General features: G+C 39.4%; 2 protein-coding genes across 8 annotated transcripts in view; both read left to right on the top strand.

The window, feature by feature from the left end:
* LOC104485082 (caspase-10) overlaps positions 1–9,062 on the top strand; it is a 22,014-nt gene extending 12,952 nt beyond the window's left edge. For 4 of the 7 annotated variants that reach the window (XR_015258960.1, XR_015258963.1, XR_015258965.1 and 1 more), the window contains 7 exons: positions 487–575; positions 1,880–1,916; positions 3,080–3,168; positions 4,671–4,782; positions 5,543–6,047; positions 6,600–7,617; positions 8,683–9,062. Coding sequence is in view for 1 of the 7 variants with exons in the window: in XM_086751431.1 (XP_086607557.1) it covers positions 487–575; positions 1,880–1,916; positions 3,080–3,168; positions 4,671–4,782; positions 5,543–6,047; positions 6,600–6,762 (995 nt within the window). In the remaining 6 variants the exon portion in view is untranslated. Of the gene's footprint in view, positions 1–486; positions 576–1,879; positions 1,917–3,079; positions 3,169–4,670; positions 4,783–5,542; positions 6,048–6,599; positions 7,716–8,682 lie in introns of those variants that run through there. The other 3 variants (XR_015258962.1, XR_015258961.1, XM_086751431.1) reach the window with 3 other exon arrangements.
* On the top strand, positions 8,683–20,457 carry LOC104485083 (caspase-8). The gene is made up of 9 exons (XM_086751434.1): positions 8,683–8,802; positions 9,144–9,295; positions 13,329–13,658; positions 13,893–13,998; positions 15,624–15,762; positions 16,373–16,461; positions 17,117–17,228; positions 18,225–18,714; positions 19,484–20,457. Exons 3-9 carry the CDS (start codon positions 13,348–13,350, stop codon positions 19,611–19,613), a joined length of 1,377 nt encoding a protein of 458 aa, XP_086607560.1. The 5' UTR covers positions 8,683–8,802; positions 9,144–9,295; positions 13,329–13,347; the 3' UTR covers positions 19,614–20,457.

Below are 20,457 nucleotides of genomic sequence, written 5' to 3'. Positions count from 1 at the left end.
TATTAAGATGATGATGACTGTCCTGTAAAAGGCACATTGTGATTTATGAATGTACACTACAACAAGGCAGTTGCCTGCTAATAAGTGGGTGAGGCAAACTGTGTGCATGTGTGTCTGATACGTGGTAGGCTTTATTATTAAATGTGCGATTCATGTTGTCAGCAGTTACACTGCAGTTTGTAACCTTCCTTCATATAATGTCCTGTGGAGTGACTATAAGCATACTGGGGAAAGGTTCTATTTCCATTTATTTAAGCACTGGGAAACAAATTCTGGGAAGTACAAAGCTGCCTCTCCCGAGTAGGTGCAAGGAAACTCAGCATTTCATGAGTTCCATTCCTCCATGCTTTCAAAGTGTTTCAAAGCTGCTTTCTATTTTAATATATCTTTCAGTAAGTAGAGATCTGCATTTGTCTAATGTGCAGATTCTTACTGGTTTAACTAAAGGCACTTACCTTCTCTCATTTTGTCTCTTTCTGCTCCTAGTGGCTCTGCCTCAGCAGGAGAACAGCCTGCCAGTCAAGGAATCTTCATTGTCTCACACTGGAAACATCAGAGTATTCTCTTCTCCGCAGGTACACTGAAGTATATTCTGCCAACTTGGGTTTTAGTGGTTTGGGGTGTTGGGCTTTTTTCTTGCCTTTATTTTGAAACTGTAGTGGCTGTGAGATCTTCTGCTAAATCTTCTTACTTGATTTAGGAAGGGAACAAGCATATTTCTTCAGCATGTAAGAAATAACAGCTGCATATAGTATCAAATGGAAGTCAAAAATACTACTATTGGTCATGTGCAATTGGGGAAAAAAATTAATGTTGGGAAGAAAGATGAGTGAGAGAAAAAGCTGGACAGGTGCCTTGTAGAGAATGAGTCAGTCAGTTGGTGCTGATCTTTAAAGTTTTGGCTGATCAACACTGTAAACTATCTCTAAAGGCTAATACTGTACTTTGATCGGTTCAACCTGTTGCTACTAAAGGAAGTGGTCCCATTTTCTCAGTGTACCAGTCCTTGATCAGTTAAAGCCCTCCTGCAGCTGCATGATGAATCAGATTGAGAAACTTACCAGGGCTGTAACCCATCTCTCTTTTGAGGAAGAGGAGAGGAAGGGAGGGAGTTTTAACCCAGTTCTGAGTGAGGAAAATCAGTGATCTTTCTAAGGATACTTTCCAGAGGTGAAGCTCTAGTAGACAAGAGCAACAGAAAATGAGGTATGTAGTATCATAACAGTTTATGTTACTGCTGCTTTGAGCTATATTTGCTCTACATGTATAGTGGGTTTGGAGAAACCTTCACACATAGCACTTGGCATGGTAAGAAAATTTAATGTAGTTTTCTTAATAAAACATAGATTTAAAATAATTTTTAAAAAAGACTTAAAGACTGTTTCTGTAATCCTGATTATGTTTGATTTTTCCTTAAAATTATGAGAGGTTATACACTTTTTCCATGCTGTATGATAAACCATTGACATTTACAGGTAGAAGATGTCTCTTAGCCAGGACTGGAATCACTAGTTATAATGACTTATAGTCCAATAATTGCCTATTTGTGTGAGACTATGTTGGGACCTCTGTTTTGTTTATAGTGACTGCCTGCCCCTATAGAGAGAGGATCATTTGGAAGTGAAAGAAAATTCCTTGCTGTTTCCTTTTATCCTTAAGAGAAAGTATAGCTGTTTCCAGCTCTATGAGATTTTGCTGTAAGTGGGGAAGTCTTTTGTAGTTTCACTATTAAATACTTTCCTGCTTTTAGGAATTCTGTATTTTTCCTGCTCCCTACTTTTAGAGCTTTGTATTAAGCCTATTTTACTGAAATCACTATGAAAACTTATTATATGTAATAATGATTTTTAACATGGTATTCCCTCTACTCAAAAAATAGGAGACCTCGATCAAATCTGTTGGTTCTAATATCAATGGTAAGAATTTCTCAAAATGTGTTTGGTTTTTATTACTTCACTTTCTCTGGGAAATTTCTAGCATTTGGTTCAATGCAACACACTTAGCTTGCTGTCGTCTTGGAAGGGTCTCTTGCTTTCTGCACATAGATTTGAAGGATTTCTGTTCTTATATAAAAGAAGCAAGAGAAAGTTGGGAAATACTGTGTACTTTGTCAGTCATTTACTAGAAACTAACTAATATGCTTTCTGGGAAGTGAAGTAAGGGCTGGTCTGATTAGAAGTAAAAAGATAATTTCTTTCCTGAAAATTACAAACACTTTTTCTGTTTAAATACCCATAGGAGGACAAGAGAATGGGACACTATGACTGTTTATAAAACTGAGATGTTTATTTTTGGGTGCAGGATTTGACCTCTGACTTCTTTTGCTGTATAGATCGTTATGTTGAAGAGCCTGGGAGAGTTACATGGTAGAGATGGATGTTCTGAATGCATTAAGTAGTGTATGATTTATACAAAAAGAGACAAGCATTTTGCGGCATTCAGAAGGAGAAGTAAATAAAGCAGCAATAAATAAAGTTACATTTTTTGATCAGATCTCTGAAAAGATCCCGTACAAATAACAGTGGGTAGTTTGCATCTATCTTGTGACTCCATGTCAAAGTGACCAGTTGCAAAGTATATAGCAGTACAACACTTGACAGCTCTTTTCCTTTCAAGATGTGTCAGTGCAGCTTTGCTCTGAACGTTGGCCTGAGAGTTGTTATCAGTGAGTCAGCAACAACAACAAAAAATCTGTAATGGGAGCTTCAGTAGTAACATTGCAGATCTTTCTTACAATGCAGTTTATTTCTAAGCTGGTTTCCAAATGAAAAATTCATTTGAATGCCTCAGCTAGAATCTATCCTTGCACCATGGATATCTTTGTTCCACAATACCAATAAAAATAGAAACCTTGCCTTTGTCACAAAGATAGATAGAATAAAAATATGTTCAAATAGATCCTTTGAACATAATGATAATATCTCACATGGAGGAATTATTCCTTTCAAGGAAGCAGTATTTCAGATACAAAAAGCACTGGATTGTAGCTAAACTCCTTTTTGCTACATCCACCAATATTGGATTTCTCTTCATAAGTCTCTTATGCTGGTCGTTTTTTGTTTTTTGTTTTTTTTTCTAGATAACAAAGCAGCTAATCTTTCACAAGCCTTCTCTGAAATGAACCTGAAGCTTCCTGGAGAATTCAGCAATTTAGAAAATGAATCCAAGGTTTGAAACAATCTCTTAAATCTTTCTTTTTGAATACTTGAGTGTGTGAGGTCTTCATCCCTGTAACGACATTTAGCATGCAAGGGTATATGAGATGTATGTGTGTGTCTCATGAAGTTTTTTGAGTTGTCTGATCAACTGGAACATTTCAGAGAATATTTTAATCTTAGAGGCCAGAAACTTAGTGATACTGAAAGGTGTGGTGGAGGCAAAATAGGCATAATACCTTTGATATTATCCACACATCAGTGCATCTGTTTATCTTCCTGATAAAGGCAAAACGTTTGGCATTTTCTTAAGTTGTGCATTTTGGAGATGGCATCAGAATGTGCAAGACACAGAGACAAACATAGCTTCACAGTTCTCTCCTTCTGGATCTGGCTTAGAAAAAGCTTCAGGGCATCTTGAAATTAAAAGTGATAAGGGGTAGCAGGCAAAGACCTTGTGAGAAGGATAAAAGAAAGCAAGAGTTTTAATAAGCTATTGTAGGAATATAACAATCTTCCTCAATAAACCAGAGGTGTTGGTACAGGAGAAAAGATCCCTTTTGTGAGATCCCTTCTAAGAAGCCTTGTGTGCACTCTTTAACCTTGTATAGCAATGTAACCACTCAATTCTCCCTCTGGCTTTTTCCTTCTGATGAGTATGGATATTGAGGGAGCAAGTTGCTGCGTTTGTTTATAGCTATTTGATTTCTTGAATTTCTGTGCTATAACATATCTTATCAGCTGATGTTTAGACTGCTGTAGCAAAACTACTTCTTGCTGCTGTTGAAGGAGCTTAGAGTGGTGCCTTCATTTTGTTCTGCTAAAATGCACAAAAGCAGGTGTTTGTTGCTCTCCCTGGTGAGCAGAAAGGAACTGGAGTCGTGGCAGTTTTTGATTTGAACATGGGGTTGGACTTGACGAGGTAGTACTTGAAGTTTTGGTGGCTTTTCAGTTTTTAAAACATTCTTTCTTAAGAGTGGGAGGTAACTTTTAAGTCTCAGCAAAACTAGTAGTGTGGCAGGTTTATGCACTTTGTAAGATCTGTCCTACTTGCATCTGTTTCCAGTGGATCGGTATGAACCACCTGCTGCAGGTATTCATCACTACTCTCAAAAAAACCGACTCAGATGTCTAATATCCTCTAGTTTCACTGTGAACCCTCTGCCACCTGAAGTTAAAATATTGTGATATTGGGAACAGTTGGGGACTTCTGTCTCCATCACCAATTCAGATTACAGAGTTTGGCTGCTGAATCATCCCTTATGCATACAGATGACCAACCCAGCAGCAAAACCTTTCCTCTAAAGTTTGATAGGATAGTGACAGAGTGTGCTTGAGACGTCACCCAAATCTTTTCACATAAGGAGGCACCACTGTGTTTCAGCTTTTTGAAAGTAACCCACAGTCTTAGGTGTCTCTAATTTTTGGATGCCAATTTTGAGACATGTTAAGGAAATAGGAGTAAGTTGAATAAATTCATTGAGGCTGTAAGCTTTTTTCCTCTCCTTTCTACAGAAGATGACAAGCTACAAAATGGATGGACCACATAGAGGATTTTGTCTTGTTATTAATAACGTTAACTTTGATAGATCCCTTCAAGAGAGGAAGGGTTCTTGCAAAGATGCTGGTAAGTTTTTGAAGTGAGTTTTTTTTGAGGATTAGTGTCTCTCTGTTTCCCCATGTGAGTTGATTGTCTAGTGTTGCTCTGTATTTTATTGTCTATATTTTAGTTAGTTAATATTCTGAAGAGTAAAATGTTTGATATGTGTTAAATTATGTCATTTGTGTAGCCTAGGGGAGGAAGGGTTAAAGCTTGAGTAACCGCTGAGTTCCTGATGCAGCTGGATCATTCTTGAATAATTTTAAGAATCCCTTTTTACTTAGCCTTTATCTATATCTATAATATAAAGAACTAAAACTAAACTAAACCATCATTCTACATAATATAATGCAAAAGTCCATAATCAAGCAACTCTGTGCATACTTCTTCTTTTATTCTGTTCATTCTATTTATCTCTTGTTTATGGAACTCTTCATAGTCAAAACTGCAACTGGAAAATAGTGATGTGAAAGATCCGATGTGAAACTCAGAGGGAGGGATTCCTCATGTATTCAGGTGTCATTTGTGAGCTCACTTAGTCTGTCATTATACATTGTAAAATGTCATTTTATTTTCTGAAACTTGCCTAGAAAATCCAGGAACTCTGTTTGAGCTGATGCCGTATTTTATTGTATTTATTTAGTTAGTTAGTTAGTTTTAATTGTTACTAGTATAAGGATGAATCTGCAGAAGTGTCAGGGTGTAAAGTCTTTCCCAGTACAGATTAGCTTGCATAAATGGTTTTGTACTGCCTCAGTTTTTCCTTTTATCTTTCCCTTAATTACAGGGGAACTTGAGCGAGTATTCACATGGCTTGGTCTGGATGTGAGGACTTACACAGATCTGACATCTCAGGAGATTAAAGATCTCATGCGAACTTGGCAGCATTCACAAGATCACAAAGACAGAGATTGTTTTATATGTTGTATTCTGTCTCATGGAGAGTCAGGAGCGATCTATGGGAAAGATGAGGAACTTGTACCAATCCGCACAATCATGTCCTACTTCACTGCCAGACGATGTCCACAGCTGGCTGAAAAACCCAAACTCTTCTTTATCCAAGCATGCCAGGGTAAAGAGATACAGTGTCCTGTCTATGTTGAAGCTGATGCACAGATTCCTGACTTGTCTTCCATGCAGCAGAGCGTTTCTCCTTCTGAAAGTATTCCTGAAGAGGCTGATTTCCTCCTAGGCATGGCCACAATTGACGGATATGTCTCTTTCCGGCATGTTCAACAGGGTGCTTGGTATATTCAGGCCCTGTGCAGCAAGCTACAGTTGTTGGTACCAAGGTAAATACTTTGCTTAGCATTTCCATGAAAAAATGGGAGGAACTTCCCTTTTCTTTTCTCGGGCAAATTCACACAGGAACACTAACTCATGTTCTGAGGTGGACAAAATTAGTTAAACTGATTATTTGTTTGCTTGCTACTGATAAATTTACATTAACACTGCTATTACCATAGAGATGAGCTGGAGAATGTGAAGTTTATTGTTAAAAAAAAAAAAACAAAAAAAAACCAAAAAAAAAAACCCCTCAAAACTTCCCATCTCTATTATTTAAGGCAAAGCCATTTGTTTCTTGAGTAGATTTAGGTAAAAATATTTTATTCCATTATTTTTCTTTACTGGTTGAATCAAACAAGACCAGCGTAAGAAAAGGTCTTTTGTTTTTAATATGACTCAAATGAGAACAAAAGAGGAAAAATTAAAGGATGTGTTTTCTTTTGTTATATTTTAAATGTTTCTGCTGTATCTTCTAGATGATCTGGGAAGTGTTAAATGGAGTGCCATCTGGTCATTATTAAGTCATTTTTTAATTTTTGCTCTCCTTCTGGCTGTAGGGGTGAAGATATTTTGTCAATTCTTACAGAAGTTAATGAAGATGTGAGCAGACGTGTTGACAGCTTGGGGACAAAGAAGCAGATGCCCCAACCGGCATATACCTTAAGAAGAAAATTTATATTCCCAATACCTAGAGACCCTCCCCCTTCGCAGCAACATTGAGGCTTTTAAAATACATCCTTCTATCAGCACATCTAATTTAAATGCAATTCACCACACTGTGTCTCTTAAGGCAGTTACCCAGAATCCTGAGGAACTGTTGGCTTCAAGAGAAGACCTCATAAATTTTTTGCCAAAGAAACTGTGAAACTGGAGGAGACACAATTAAAACAATCCATGTACCAGCTGTTTACATCATCTGTATATTCAGAGTTACCAGGGTTGGGAGAAACAAGTTGTACCTGCACAGACTGCAGATATAAAAGTGTTTTTCTGGCAGTATAAGGGTTGCATATCTAAACCAAGATTGTTAATGGTCTAGTTTAGGCTCATCTTGTTTTATTTTGCAGGCTATCAATTTTTAATCCTACCTCTAAATCCATTAGCTATATTCATAGAGAAATACAAAGGTGAGAATGAAGAGGAGAAAGCTTAAGTAGTAAGTGGAAAAGAATGTAGTCCATCTCTAATTTAAATTATATTTAACTTAATGGAGAACCAGTTAACTATTGAAATAAGTGATTTGTTCTACAGGGCACACTGATACCATCTAATGGCTAACATAAAGTTCATGTACAGTGAGATCTTTCCAAAACTGAGTAATGCCAAGACACCGCATAGTATGAAACCTTCTGAACTCTAATTTCCTCATCACTTCTCAGAAGAAAAGTTAGGGTAGAAGTTTTGCATGCTATGAAATATGGCATTCAGCAGTGTAACTGTATAGGTTTATGAGATTGATTAACTTGGTTAAGCGTTAAATGTTCTGATTGTCGTTTCTTGTTTTAAGATCTAAAATGCAACCATATGAGGAACAAGGCTTTTTCTTGATGAAGCTTCTAACAGCTCATTTTGTGAGTTAACTGAAATAACGTCATCTTGTTTTGTTACGAGCATTTAGAATGATCTCTGTGTCCTATCTGTTTGTTACTACATTAAATTCATACTTCTTTTAAGAGCTTGGTGATACAAAAACTATGTTCTGGAGTAAGGCTTATCCTTGTTTCTGACTGGCCTCTGCACTTTGTTGGGCTGCATGGATCAGCAGGGTTTTAACTGCCTCAGGGTTTGAGCTGAAGTTAAACTGTTGTGGTTTAGCCCCAGCCAGCAGCTAAATACCATGCGGCCACTTGCTCACCCTCTCCCTCCCCAGGGAGAAAAGGGAGAGAAAATATAATAAAAACCTCGTGGGTTAAGACAAAGACAGCGAGACATGATTCAGCAGTTACCATCACAGGCAAAACAGGCTGAACTTGGGGAAAATAAATTTATTAACAATCAAACCAGAGTAGGATAATGAGAAGCAAAACCAGCTCTTAAAAACACCTCTCCCTACCCCTCCCAAACATGTTTCCACTGCTCCTTCGTCCTCAGGGTGGGGAGGACTCCTCACACTCTTTCTCTGCTCCAGAGTGGGATCCCTCCCGTGGCAGACAGTCCCCCACGAACTTTTCAACCTAAGTCCTTCCCACAGGCTCCAGCTCTTCATGAGCTGCTCAGTATGAGTCCTTTCCAGTGCAATCACTGAGGAACAGGTCACCCCAGCACAGGCCCTCCATGGGGTCAAAGCCTCCTTTGAACATCCACCTGCTCCAGCATAGGGTCCTTCATGGGCTGCAGGTGGATCTCTGCTCCTCTGTGGGCCTCCATGGGCTGCAGGGGGACAACCTGCTTCGCCATGGTCTGCGCCATGGGCTGGAGAGAAATCTCTGCTCTTGCACCTGGAGCACTTCCTCACCCTCCTTCTTCACTGACCTTGGTGTCTGCAGAGTTATCCTCTCACTTATCTTCATTCCTCTCTCCCCACCACCTGGCTGGCCTTGCTCCCCCCTATCTCCCCACACTGCTGCTTTGTTTTCTCTTTCTTAAATACATTATCACAGAGGCATTACCACTGTCGCTGATTTGCTCCATCCCGGCCAGCAACAGGTCCGCCCTTGCGCCAGTCATCTCCACCGGAAAAAGGGGAAGCTTCTAGCAGTTCTCGCAGAAGTCACTGCCGTAGCCCAGCAGAGCACTGAAATGCAGACAGTTTGCCAAAACGTAATGGTCATTTTTTATCACGATGAATTGATAGTTGTGGGATCCATTGCATTTTTAATCTTCTGAGTTAGTATGGCTGCCAAACTTGAAGTCACATTTGTGCCACAGATAGAAAGTGTTTTGTCTGGTAGTAGAATATGTAACATTGTAATAGAATAATTAAGTTTCTGGCCCGAAATTACTCTTCAGACTTGGTGCACTCTTGTATGTTTAGGTAACAATTCATTTATTATCAGTATGGAGTAAACACAAGAATTTTCCCTTTGTTTTGTGGGATCTTGTTTTCATTTTTAAGTTTGGTAAACAGAGAAAATCCTCATGTTATCTTGCTTTCTCCATAGAGACTTCTGCCTGGGTAATCTCGAGTTACATGATAGGTAGGTAAAGGCAGTCAGAAGAGTCTAAGCTAGCTTCTGCCTTGAGTTCCCTGGGGAATGGGATCCACACTTGTGAAGTATAAAAGCCTGGTAAAGTCTCCTTCGCTCACAATAAGGTTTGTTCAAATACAGTTTATACTACTGTGATTTATACTATTCAGTGTGAATATTTTTCTTGTGTGTGTTGAGGGTTGTGTTTATATGTCTGCACTCCGCAATACTTCTGTGCGTGCGGTGGTGTTCTTGCCAGCACAAGCCCAAAGGCAGTGTAGGCTTAGCACTATAGCCGCAGCTGCCATTCAGCAAGGTTGTTGGATGTTTCTCGTGATCTTCTGCGGTGTACTGTAAGAAAGCAGTTTGAAAGTCTTGGGGGAGAGTGGGTGGTTTTTATACAAGTTAGATAATTATTGGTCCTTGCTGTCCATGTGGTACTCCTTCAGTATAAGTGTAGTAATGCAGAGCTGTGCCAGAAAGAAATCAGCCTAAAACAAATAAACCAGCAAAAATGTGACTGGTTTCTGTTGAGGCTTGCTGATAGAAGGCTACGCACATGTGCATGCTCTCCACCTACAGAATTAAAGAACCATTGTGACTTGTGCAATCCTTGTTTAGACAGAACTAAACTTGGGAAGTTGGTATCTTGGGAAGGTCATGATCTTGAAATGGGATTTGTAACATCCATAAGTCTCTGGTATCCTGTCCCTCCCGGTTGTCAGGTTTTGTGCAGGAGCTGTGTATCCTAGATTGTGCCAGTAGAGGCCACAGTACAGTTGCTGATTGGTCAGTAGCCTCAGCATTTTCACTTCCTCAAGACCAGCCTTTCTGGGAGAGGTGAATTTTTGACTGGCTACTGTAGAAGGGATAGATTGGGTCACTGAGACGGTTCTAGAGGAAGCTGGAGGGACCAAACCAGGGTGCAGGGGAGCTGAGGGAAACTGGAGAGACTGTAAGTTAACAAAAGGAGAGCAACATTTTGGGGAAGGACGAGAGAGGAAGAAATAAGAAGTGAAACCGTAAAGACAAAGAGGAAGAACAGCGACCAGGAGGGCTGGTCCTCGAAACTGCTGCATGATAGGAGAAGCTTCTATCTGGAAAGACCCAATCTGGGCTTGGTCTTGTCCATAAATACTTTTAATATATGAAGACAGAACCATGTTGGACCTGAAGATCAGATAGTGCTTGTGGTGTCCCTCTGTGCTTCTCCCACCTTTGGATAAAAGGACAACTCGTGCCACTGAAATGAGTCAGACACGTTTTCTGAACTGTTACTAGCGTGTGCCTTTTGGAAGGAATTGGAATGCCTCATTCTGTCGAAGGGTATGTAATAATTTAGAGTTTATAATGGCAGGTAGGTTGAAATTGATGAATGGTTGTCTTCATTGCAAAATTTTAACAAATTTCAGCTCTCCTAACTGTCTCTCCATAATGCTGATTTCATAAGCGTCAAGAGAGTCTGGTGGCTGCACTGATTGCTGATCATGTATTTCCTGCTGCTAGTGAAATACTAGTGACCCGCAGACCATACTGGGAACCTTACCATTGAAGGCAGAGTTCTATGCTTAAAAGAGGGTGAAAATGGCAGAAGTTAATTATTGCTTAAATTCTCTTGTACATGGGGAAGTATGTTACATAAATAATTTCAAAGGAATGTTTAGCCTTTCGGCTTCCTGTATTCACTGAGTACTGCTACTGAATTTGGTGCTGATAGTTGACTTTTTTTAATGTAGGAAATAATCTTCCGTGAAAGTGCATGTTAAAAATAGGCTAGGGTGAGCTGGAGGGGAACTTCAGAGAACGGAGGTAAGTCATGGAGGATCTGGTGACACAGCAGGACAGTGGGACAGAGATATGTTCAAATGGGAAGATACAATTGATTCACCCTTCTTTCACTGTCTTTTAATTAGGATTTATATATGGGAGCAAAAATACTGAGCTGTGCTGTATGCTAGAAAGACCTTGCTATGCGGCTTCGCGTGTTCCCTTAAAACAAAAGCGAAACCTGCTTACTTCTATTGACTTCTTTAACAATTTTTCTCGTAAGCACTGTAATAATTTCCTCAAACTGGAACCCTGATAGGTGGGGTAGGGAACATGCTGCATTATGACCACAGCTTATTACTTTGTTATAACATACTTTTTGTAAGTCATTTGACAATATAGATCATAGTACAAAAGGCAGTGCATTTCTTGGAACTTTAGAGACTATGGCTGTCCCACTTTTTCCAGTGTTGTTTCAGCAGTCCTCCAGCCTCTCCTCCCATGTATGTGATGTAAAAAATTACTATTATTATTATTATTGAGTTTGCTTGTTGCATCCATTGTGTCTTTAATTTAGTAAAGTAGGAAAAAAAGACAGAAGCATTTAGACATCGTTTTAGTGTGCTCTCTGTACTTACAGACAGGCTTAAATATAGCGTGTAGGTGGCGCATCTGTTCTAATTGCAATGATTTTGTGGGTTTGAAACTTACAGCCTTTGAGAAATAAAAATTAAAATTTCCTTGACCAGAAAGATCTGCTTTTATAAGCACATGCTTTGTAACAAGAGGCATGATTTATGTGAGAAAGAAGATAACTTCATAACTAGCTACCAAGAAAGTATTATTCTCTTTCCTGTGTGGATATAAAAATACACAGTCAGGTCTGAAATCATTGAATCGTGAGGTTAAGCACATATGATTCATTCGGATACCAGTGGTTTTGTGGTGATATGGGCTGAATGATGTAGATTCTAGTCTGTTCCGTTTGAATGGATTTAAATAAAAGAGTATTTGGAGGCAGAGCATGAGTCGTATATGCTGCATCACAACACATGTTTTGCTGTTTTATTAAGTTATTTTGATAGACAAATAGTTAAGATTCAGCTGTATGTTCACTCTTGCTAACAGAAGGCTGACCAAGGATATGCCACAAAAAGCTACTTTGCTGTAGAGTAGTCCTTGGAGGAGAGGGGAGTACAATTGTCTGCTAATTTTTTTTTTTTTTTAATTTTTACAGTGGTACTGATTCTGTTAGTCACCTGGGCTACCTTGGAGTTATTAGCTCTGATACTGAAACATTTGCAGTAGCAGTAACATTAAAATGGATTGTCTAATATCCAGTAGTGAGGAGTAGGAAGTTTTGATTTGCTGTTATCAACTTTTCTGTCTCCTCGTGAGCTCAATGGGACAAGAGACCTCTGCTGAATGCATTTCTATAGAGTTTGTCTTCAGAGATTCCTAGGTGTTTTAGGTCTAAGGCAGGGAGAATAAAATGGCAAATGGCTCTCTTAACAGAGAGGCAGTGGAGGCAGGTCTTTTATGTGTCAGGGGGAGATAGTTGGAAGGCTTGGGCTTGCACTTGGTATTTTTTAACTTTCTCTTGTTCTCAAAAGTTGGATCCATAAGCCAAGTTTAAAATTTCTAAAGCTGATGGAGGAAGTGGTGGAGAAGGGAAGTGCTATTTGATGCTCAATGAAAGAGAACTCGTTTGACAATTCTCCTGGTGTTTTTAAAAGGGTTGGCATAATCTGTATTTGATTTGAATATTACAAATTGATTGAGAGCTGGGAACTGCGTTTTACTTTATGGAGATAATGCAAAGCAGGAAGAGGTGCTTTGGCTATGCTGACCAGAGTCAGAAGCAGTGTATAAAGAAAGGAGAAGCCAGATAGCTTAGAAGAGTTGTACTCATGTGGACTCTTATCTTTGTTATGATGTAAAACATTTATCTTTGCTGTGGTGTAAAACCTGGCAGTCTCATTTACTACATAGACTGTATTTCAGATTGGCAAGTGGCTCTTGGTCCCAAATGGGACCAAACCTCAAAACAAAACACCCCAAATAAACAACAAAGAAACCAAAACAGCAGCAGCCTGGCAGGATTGTACATCAGTATTTCCTGCTGTCTAGAGACATCATAGGAAGCAAGAATGATCCCTGAGTTTCTCTGTCAATGTCACTTAGTTTTTTATATTCCTCGTTAAGTTGAGAGAACTGAAAGATGCTTTCATAAGCATCAAAGCTAGGGTAGCAAGACAGCCTCTCTCTTCTGAAGTACTTTTGATTGCATGTATTTATTTTGGGCTATTCTACATGGTGTGATACCTTTTATAATCATGTTCTTGCACTACCGTTACTGACAAATGAAATCCAACTTCTGTTTGTGTTTAGATCCAAATCCTGATGTGAAATGAGTACAGACTTCCAAAACCTCCTTTTTGAGATTTCTGAGGCTTTGGTCTCAGATGAACTGGCAGCACTGAAGTTCCTCAGCCTGGAGTACATCCCCATGAGGAAGCTGGAAGCCATTCAGGAGCCCAAGGCCTTCTTCGAAGCACTGCAGGAGAAAGACATGATCGAGGTGGGGAACCTGGCCTTCCTGAAGGAGCTGCTCTACCTAATCAATCGGATGGACCTCCTGGCTGCCCAGCTGGGCTCCAGCCGGGAGGAGATGGAGAGAGAGCTTCAGATCCCAGGCAGGGCAAAGGTGTCGGCCTACAGGTAAGCACAGACGTAGTAAACTTTTGCATGCCAAATGTACAACAGTTCTGTTGTGTGCTGTCTTGTTTTCTGTCTGCACTGTTGTCTTATGAATATCCCAGCATAATTGTATTTATTACAGCATGACTACCTGCCATTGTGAGTTTTATGTTTTGCAGTTCGAATGTGTCATTGTAGCGTTTACTTCTCGTAATTTTCTTCGTCTGTCTTTTTCTATTCTTTTTTTTTTGCCAGGCAACTGCTATATGGAATTGCAGAGGACTTGACTCCAGAAGATGTCAGGAGCATGAAGTTCCTACTCCAAAAACAAATACCAAAGAACAAGCTCCAGGATAATGCTGTATGCAAAGTGATTTTGATAAGTTTCTTGCAAGGCTGGTTCAGAGTCGCTAGTTCTTGTAAGAAGGGAGGAAAGAGAAAGCAGTCTGCTCTCACCAAAATCTGCTGTTGAAAGAATTGTGATGTTAGCTGATAGCTGCTGCATGAAAGAATGGACCTTTTTTTTTTTCTCTTTGTATCTTTTCTTAGCCTTTTTTTTTTTTTCTCTCCTGTTCCTATTTTGCTTCCACCACCTGTCTCCCTAATCTTTTCTTTTTGCAAAATTGGTCATGCTCTTTCTTTCATCTTTGTTTGGCATTTATAAGACATTTGTGCATATGCTGAATCTAGGAAGAGTGATGCTTGCTGGAGGAAAAACAATGTTTTGGAGAGAGAAAATTGAGTTCTAATGTGAATTCAACCACAAATTTTTGTGTGTCATTGGGTACATTTTCTTCATTATTGTAATTTGAGGTACTAGCATTTTGTTAACTCCCCCCAGAAATATTAAGAGGTTTGATGAGCTAGTTTAATACTTGTATTGTAAATTATGAAAAGTGTTATAAAAATGCTTGATATTATTAAGACGCTTTCTTAAAAGCCCTATTTGTATTTTGGCACCTATAAGAAAATTAGCAGATTTACCTCCAACTTGGTGGACTACGGAGCTTTAAAAAAACAAAATTAGCCCTGAACACCTTTTCTGTAATAGAAAATGTAAAATGGCGCAGCTAAATCACTTAACAGCACTTCATCTGAGCACAGAAGTACAACAGGATGCCATGCTGTTATCCACATCAGTGCTTTGCACCGCTGAAACAAAGCAGAATAACCTAGCCATAGGCAATTTCTAATGATCCTATCTTAACCTTAGTGATGTGTTTCTTCAGTTGCATTGCATCCTGACCCTTGTTCTAATGAAGTTCGGAGAAAAAGAAATTGGTCTTTAGCTGGTGTCATGATTTAACCCCAGTCAACAAGCAAGTACCATGCAGCTGCTCTCTCTCCCTTCCCAGTGGGATGAGGGAAAGAATCAGGAAGAAAGAAAAACTCATGGCTTGAGATGAAGACAGTTTACTAGGAAGATAATAATAATAATAAAATAGAGAGATACTAAAATATACAAAATGAACAATGCACAATTTCTGACCACGCAATGACCTGCTGACCAATATAGCCCATCCTGAGCAGCAATCACAGAATGAAACCAAAAGTGATCCCTGAACAGTCCCAAGCAGCGAGAAAGAGTGAGAGGACTGCCCACTGGCCAACCTCCACTTACATACTGAGCATGACATTTATGGTATGGAATACTTTATTTGGCCAATTTGGGTCAACTGTACTGGCTGTACCCCTCACAGCTTCTTGCACCTGCATATCAGCGAAACCTGGGAAGCTGAAAAAATCTTTGGTCTCTTTAGCAGCAACTAATAACATCATGTACTATGTATTATCTACATTCTTCACACACCAAATCACATATGTCCAAAACACAGCAGCTGCTGGGAAGAAAATTAGCTCCTTCCCAGCTGAAACCAGGACAGCTGGTCAGTCGCTGGGAATGAGGATGCTGTCTGTCTAGAAGTGCCTGATACTGTGGTTATTGGTGACTGCATGAGTTTGTATTATGTGTTTTTGTTTTACCAGTCAATGTTGGAGGTCTTACTGGAAATGGAAAAAAATGGGATAATTAAAGAAGATGACCTGTCAATCCTGAAAGATATATTAAAGGGATTTAGAGCTGACGTAAAGAAAAAAATTGATATCTATGAAGAAAAAAAAAAAGGTAAATTATATAATCTGCTCTTTCAGAGTAGAGCTGTTTTGGGGGTTTTTTGTGATTTTTTTTTTTTTTTTTTCCTTGGATAGAGGCATGAGTTTGATGATTTCTTCACTAACTTCTGGCAGTTGTATTCAAAGAAGCGTTTTGTTGCTTTGAGGAGATTTTCTATTATGCTAGTATTCTGCATCCTTAGTGTGTCCACCCAACCAGTGAAGTTCTCTGGAGAAGAGACAATAGGCTCCGAAAGAAATGAAGTAGCTGTAGTGTACCACTGTATGAAAATGAGTCTCCTCTTTCACTTATGTACCCTGTAGTGGAGATGCTTGTGAATGGCTGGCCTAGGGTGACTACTTACATTCAGCCTTTTATTATCTGGATCTTGCTACCAGTAAAACAGCAGAGAAGAAACGGAGCACAGCTCAGCACAGCTTCATTAGCAGTCTGTGAAACTGGAACCCTGCTTCGCGCAGCTCTATAAAATGATGGTATCTCAGTGATGTGGAAACCACCCTCCACCTCACTGCTCGCACTGTTTTTTTGAGTGTTGAAATATGCACAGTGGAAGATTTATCTTTTCAGTCCTAAAATGTTCTGTTTGTCTTCTCTTTCTTAGAAAATGATTCTAAGGAAAAACTCCACTATCCAGTGTCTGTGTCTGTGCATTCAGCAGGACAAGGAGCAGAGGGGGAGACATCACACCAGGTGAGAAATACCTGAAGATTACCTTTAAAGTATTTCTCCAGCTCCTGGGAGAGGGGAGCATAAATTCTAAAGACTAAACAGGTGGAAGAGCTGAAAGGGATGGGTTCTTGCTTTGTAAGTAGGCCTTGGAACAATTTCTGTTTTCAAAACAAGACCAAGTCTTGTTCCTTTGCGAGGACCCAGCTGTCAGCAACCTTTTAGGCAAGAAATGAAGGAGTAGCTGTTGTGTGAAGAAAACCAGTCTTAATGATAATGGAGACTGGGACATTAAAGTCCGGGCCAGGATACCCCTGCACAGATGGGAAGGGAACAACAGAATCTGCTACCTCACTAGAAACCCACAAAGAACTCTCAGAGGAATGATAGGGAGCAGGAACTTTTCCTCTGCACATCCAAATTTGTGTTTCTGGATACTCACTTTCTCCCATGCCCAAACCATAAGCTAACCATAGAGAGAGGAGGAGAGATTCAGGGAGCCAAAGCAGATTCCTCTCCCTTGTAGCTAGCTTGTATTCTCAGGCTTTTCCTTTTTTGTATCTTTGACTTTCATTATTTTTTTTGTCCTTGGACGTGAAAGACTAACAATCTGTGTATAGCATATTTCTCTTTTGGATGCTTGGCACTGCTTTCTGATCTGCTTTCTTTGTTTCTACAGCTTCTGGAATCATATAAGATGAAAAATAACCCTCATGGTTACTGTGTGATTCTTAACAACTACATTTTTAAAAATCCATATGAAGCCAGAGAAGGAACGGTGAAAGATGGAGGTAAGTACTTTTAAAATCAAATTACTGGTTTGTTTTTTTTTCCCTGATAATTCTCTGAAAGAATTATTTAATCTTTGCTGTGAAGAAGAATCATGTCCACTGAGCTCCTTTGCCTCCAGAGTAACTGGAATGACAGTTACTGTAGAAACTGGAAATATGCCACTTCCAACAGTTTAGCTGATGACTTAAAGATGGAACCGCTTTCTGTTCTAGGTAAAACGTACCATCTTAATTGGTCATATGTACCAAATAGTGAAGGAGGGATTACTGTCCCACCTTTTCACTTTTTGATTGGTTTTTGTTCTTAGCTATCATGGAGTAATATTTTTAAGTCCTTAAATTCAATTTAATGTTCAAATAAATGCTACTGCTTTATAATTTTCCTTAAGCCAGTCTTCCTGCAAGAGGCACTTTTAAGATAAACCAGAGTTTATCTTAAAAAAGGAAAATCTGTTTCATGAAAAAACACATCCCTCATATTTTAACTCCATCCAGCCTGTCTACAGGCTGCTTGCTTCCCCAGCTGCCCACACTGAGAAGTCTGCATAACATTTGTTAGCAGGTTACCCTGCATTCCTTCTTGCTGCATTGATCATTTGCACAGAATGAGGGACCTCCTTCATTTAAGAGTGGCAGAATTTGTCACTCCAAAGAGCTGCCTCTTCTTTAACTTGCTAAGTGTTGTTCTTAAGCATCTAAGATTACTATGCAATGCACAGGTAAGGCTAGCTTTAACATCACTAATTTGTACCAATTAATCAGATTAATCTGAAAATTATTTTGTTTTAGATAGCGTGATGCTTAACCCAGTTGTGTTTAAAAGAAATAACATTAAGCATTTGGGTTTTTCTAATTTGATTTAGCAGGCTAGGAGTGAGTTTATTAGTGGGATCAGAACACTTCTGCCAGTATCTATTCTACCACAAAGACACTTGTATTTCAGCATCTTCCTTGTCACTGTTTGTTTAACAAATGCCTTCTGACTTTTTTTCCCAGAGGCTGTGAAAAGGGTCTTTAAGTGGCTTCAGTTTGAGACAGTTGAGCACATGGATCTAGAAGCAAAGCAAATGTATGCAAAAGTTAAAGAATACAGCAAAAAAGATCATAGTAACATGGACTGTTTTGTTTGCTTCATTCTTTCCCATGGTGAAAAAGACAAAATAAAAGGCGTTGATCATGAATTTGTAAATATTAAAGATTTACTCTCCTGCTTCAGTGGATCTAATTGTCCTTCTCTTGCTGGCAAACCCAAGCTGTTTTTCATCCAGGCTTGCCAAGGCTCTGTAGGTCATCCAGCTGTCACAATAAAAGACGACTTTTCTGGCCATCTTGAGAAAGATGCTACCCCTCTGACTTCCGTTCCTGATCAGGCTGATATCCTGGTTGGCATGGCTACAGTGGAAGATTATGAGTGCTACCGCTGTACAAAGACTGGCAGTGTTTACATTCAATGCCTCTGTGACAAGATGGAGTTGCTTTGCCCACTGTAAGTACTATTTTTAATCCATGTACATTTGGGGTATTGCAGACATTCATACTTAAGAATGCTATGCTGAAACATCAGCGCTTTGCATTTCTGCTATGTAATGCTTTTGACCTGCAGGACAGTGCAGAACAGTAATTATTTTGGAATTGGGCATTGTTATTCTTCTACAGATGAACCAAAGTACAAATGACTTCCCCTAGTCTGCCTGTGAAAGAACCAGGCTTGTCATGCTGGAACATTACATATAAGCAAGTGTGTGTATGTGTGTGCATGTTTTTTAACATTTTTTGATTGATAAATTATTTTTCTTCCAGTGACACCTGATGAGAGGTAAATTTGTTGAGTGGTTACACAGACAAAAAAATAAGTGTTCTTTAGTCGTCATTGTCATTGTTGCCTCCCTCCATAATCTTGATTTAGAAAATGGAATTTCTCTTCAGACGTCACTTTCTCATTGTGTCCAGAAGAGAGCTTGGAGAATGCATAGGTTTGGTTCTGTTTCATCTTAGTGCACTCTTCTGACTATAGCAAAGTAGGGGACTGCGTTTGCCAGTAAAGCGGTACTACACGGAGGTTGCTTTTATTCCCTCCAACACACTGAGTTCTGTGGTTACACAATGGAGTGTGTGATATCAGTGACAGGCAGGGTGAGAGGAAGATACTAGCTTTCCCTGAGATGCCACTTCATTGGAGCAAACATAGAGCAGCTTCTTGGCCTGGCTGCGAGTACCATGTATTTCAATTTAACTTTTCTTCATTTTTGTTCAAGCCGCAAGGATCTCATAACCATCCTGACAGAGGTGAACAAAGAAGTGGGAGGAAGAGTATTAAATGGATGGAAGCAGATGCCAAAGATAACATCAACCCTACGGAAGCAATTGATCTTCCAAGTTCCATAATGTCAGTCAATTGAAAAGTAGAAAAATAAGAATACACTCAGGCAGGAATCACTTCTGGAACGGGCTTCCCCAGGGAAGAGAATCTGCAAGAGAAATTATCTGGATCTTTGTAGTTAGCACCAGTCCTTCAAGGGGCCACAGGACCTACATTTTCCAATTCGCATGTCTAATTCTGAGTGCTACGGGATGCTCTCATGTTTAATCCTGGCACCTGGATCTGTACCAGTCTGGTAAGGCTGTGGTGGAGTACAGATCTGGCTTTCTGTCCTGCAGAAGCATTGGAGTCTGTTCAGTCTGGCTTTCAAGTGAGGAAGCACTTCCAAGTTCTTGGAAATGACAATGGAAGTCCTATTTCTGTCGAAGTTGTTATAAGTCTGTGAAATCTGAAGAAAAGAACAGATGGATTTAGAATGCTGGATCCCTTCCCAAGGAGCACGTGTAAGATCTTAACTGATTTACTGAGAGGTGAATCATTGGCTCTCTATGGAAGCTGTATAATTTTTCATGGAAAATAACATCACTGTCCAGAAGGACCAAAAAAAAAAATACAATAATGATAATACAAGTTTGGTTCTTTTCCTCCAAATATTTGTTTTGCTTTATGTTATTACTTTGCTTGGCTAAACAGCACTGCTGTTTAGGTTTTTTAAAAGTAAGGGTTCTAATTGTGGTTTTTCTCAGAGCTCTTAGCGGGCAGTCTGTTTAGAATGGCTGTCGACTGCTGGAAGGAAGGTCTTACTCCATTAGATCCACTACTCTGAGATGCCTTATCCTCCTGGCAACTGACTCTGTCTCCTGTGGACTCTTGATTCTGTTGTAATAAACACTCTTGGTTTTCACATCA

The sequence above is a fragment of the Chlamydotis macqueenii genome, chromosome 6, assembly GCF_036417535.1.
Source record: "Chlamydotis macqueenii isolate bChlMac1 chromosome 6, bChlMac1.mat, whole genome shotgun sequence".
NCBI lineage: Eukaryota > Metazoa > Chordata > Aves > Otidiformes > Otididae > Chlamydotis > Chlamydotis macqueenii.
The sequence above is the reverse complement of the archived record's forward strand: the minus strand, read 5'-3'. Positions and strand labels throughout refer to the sequence as shown.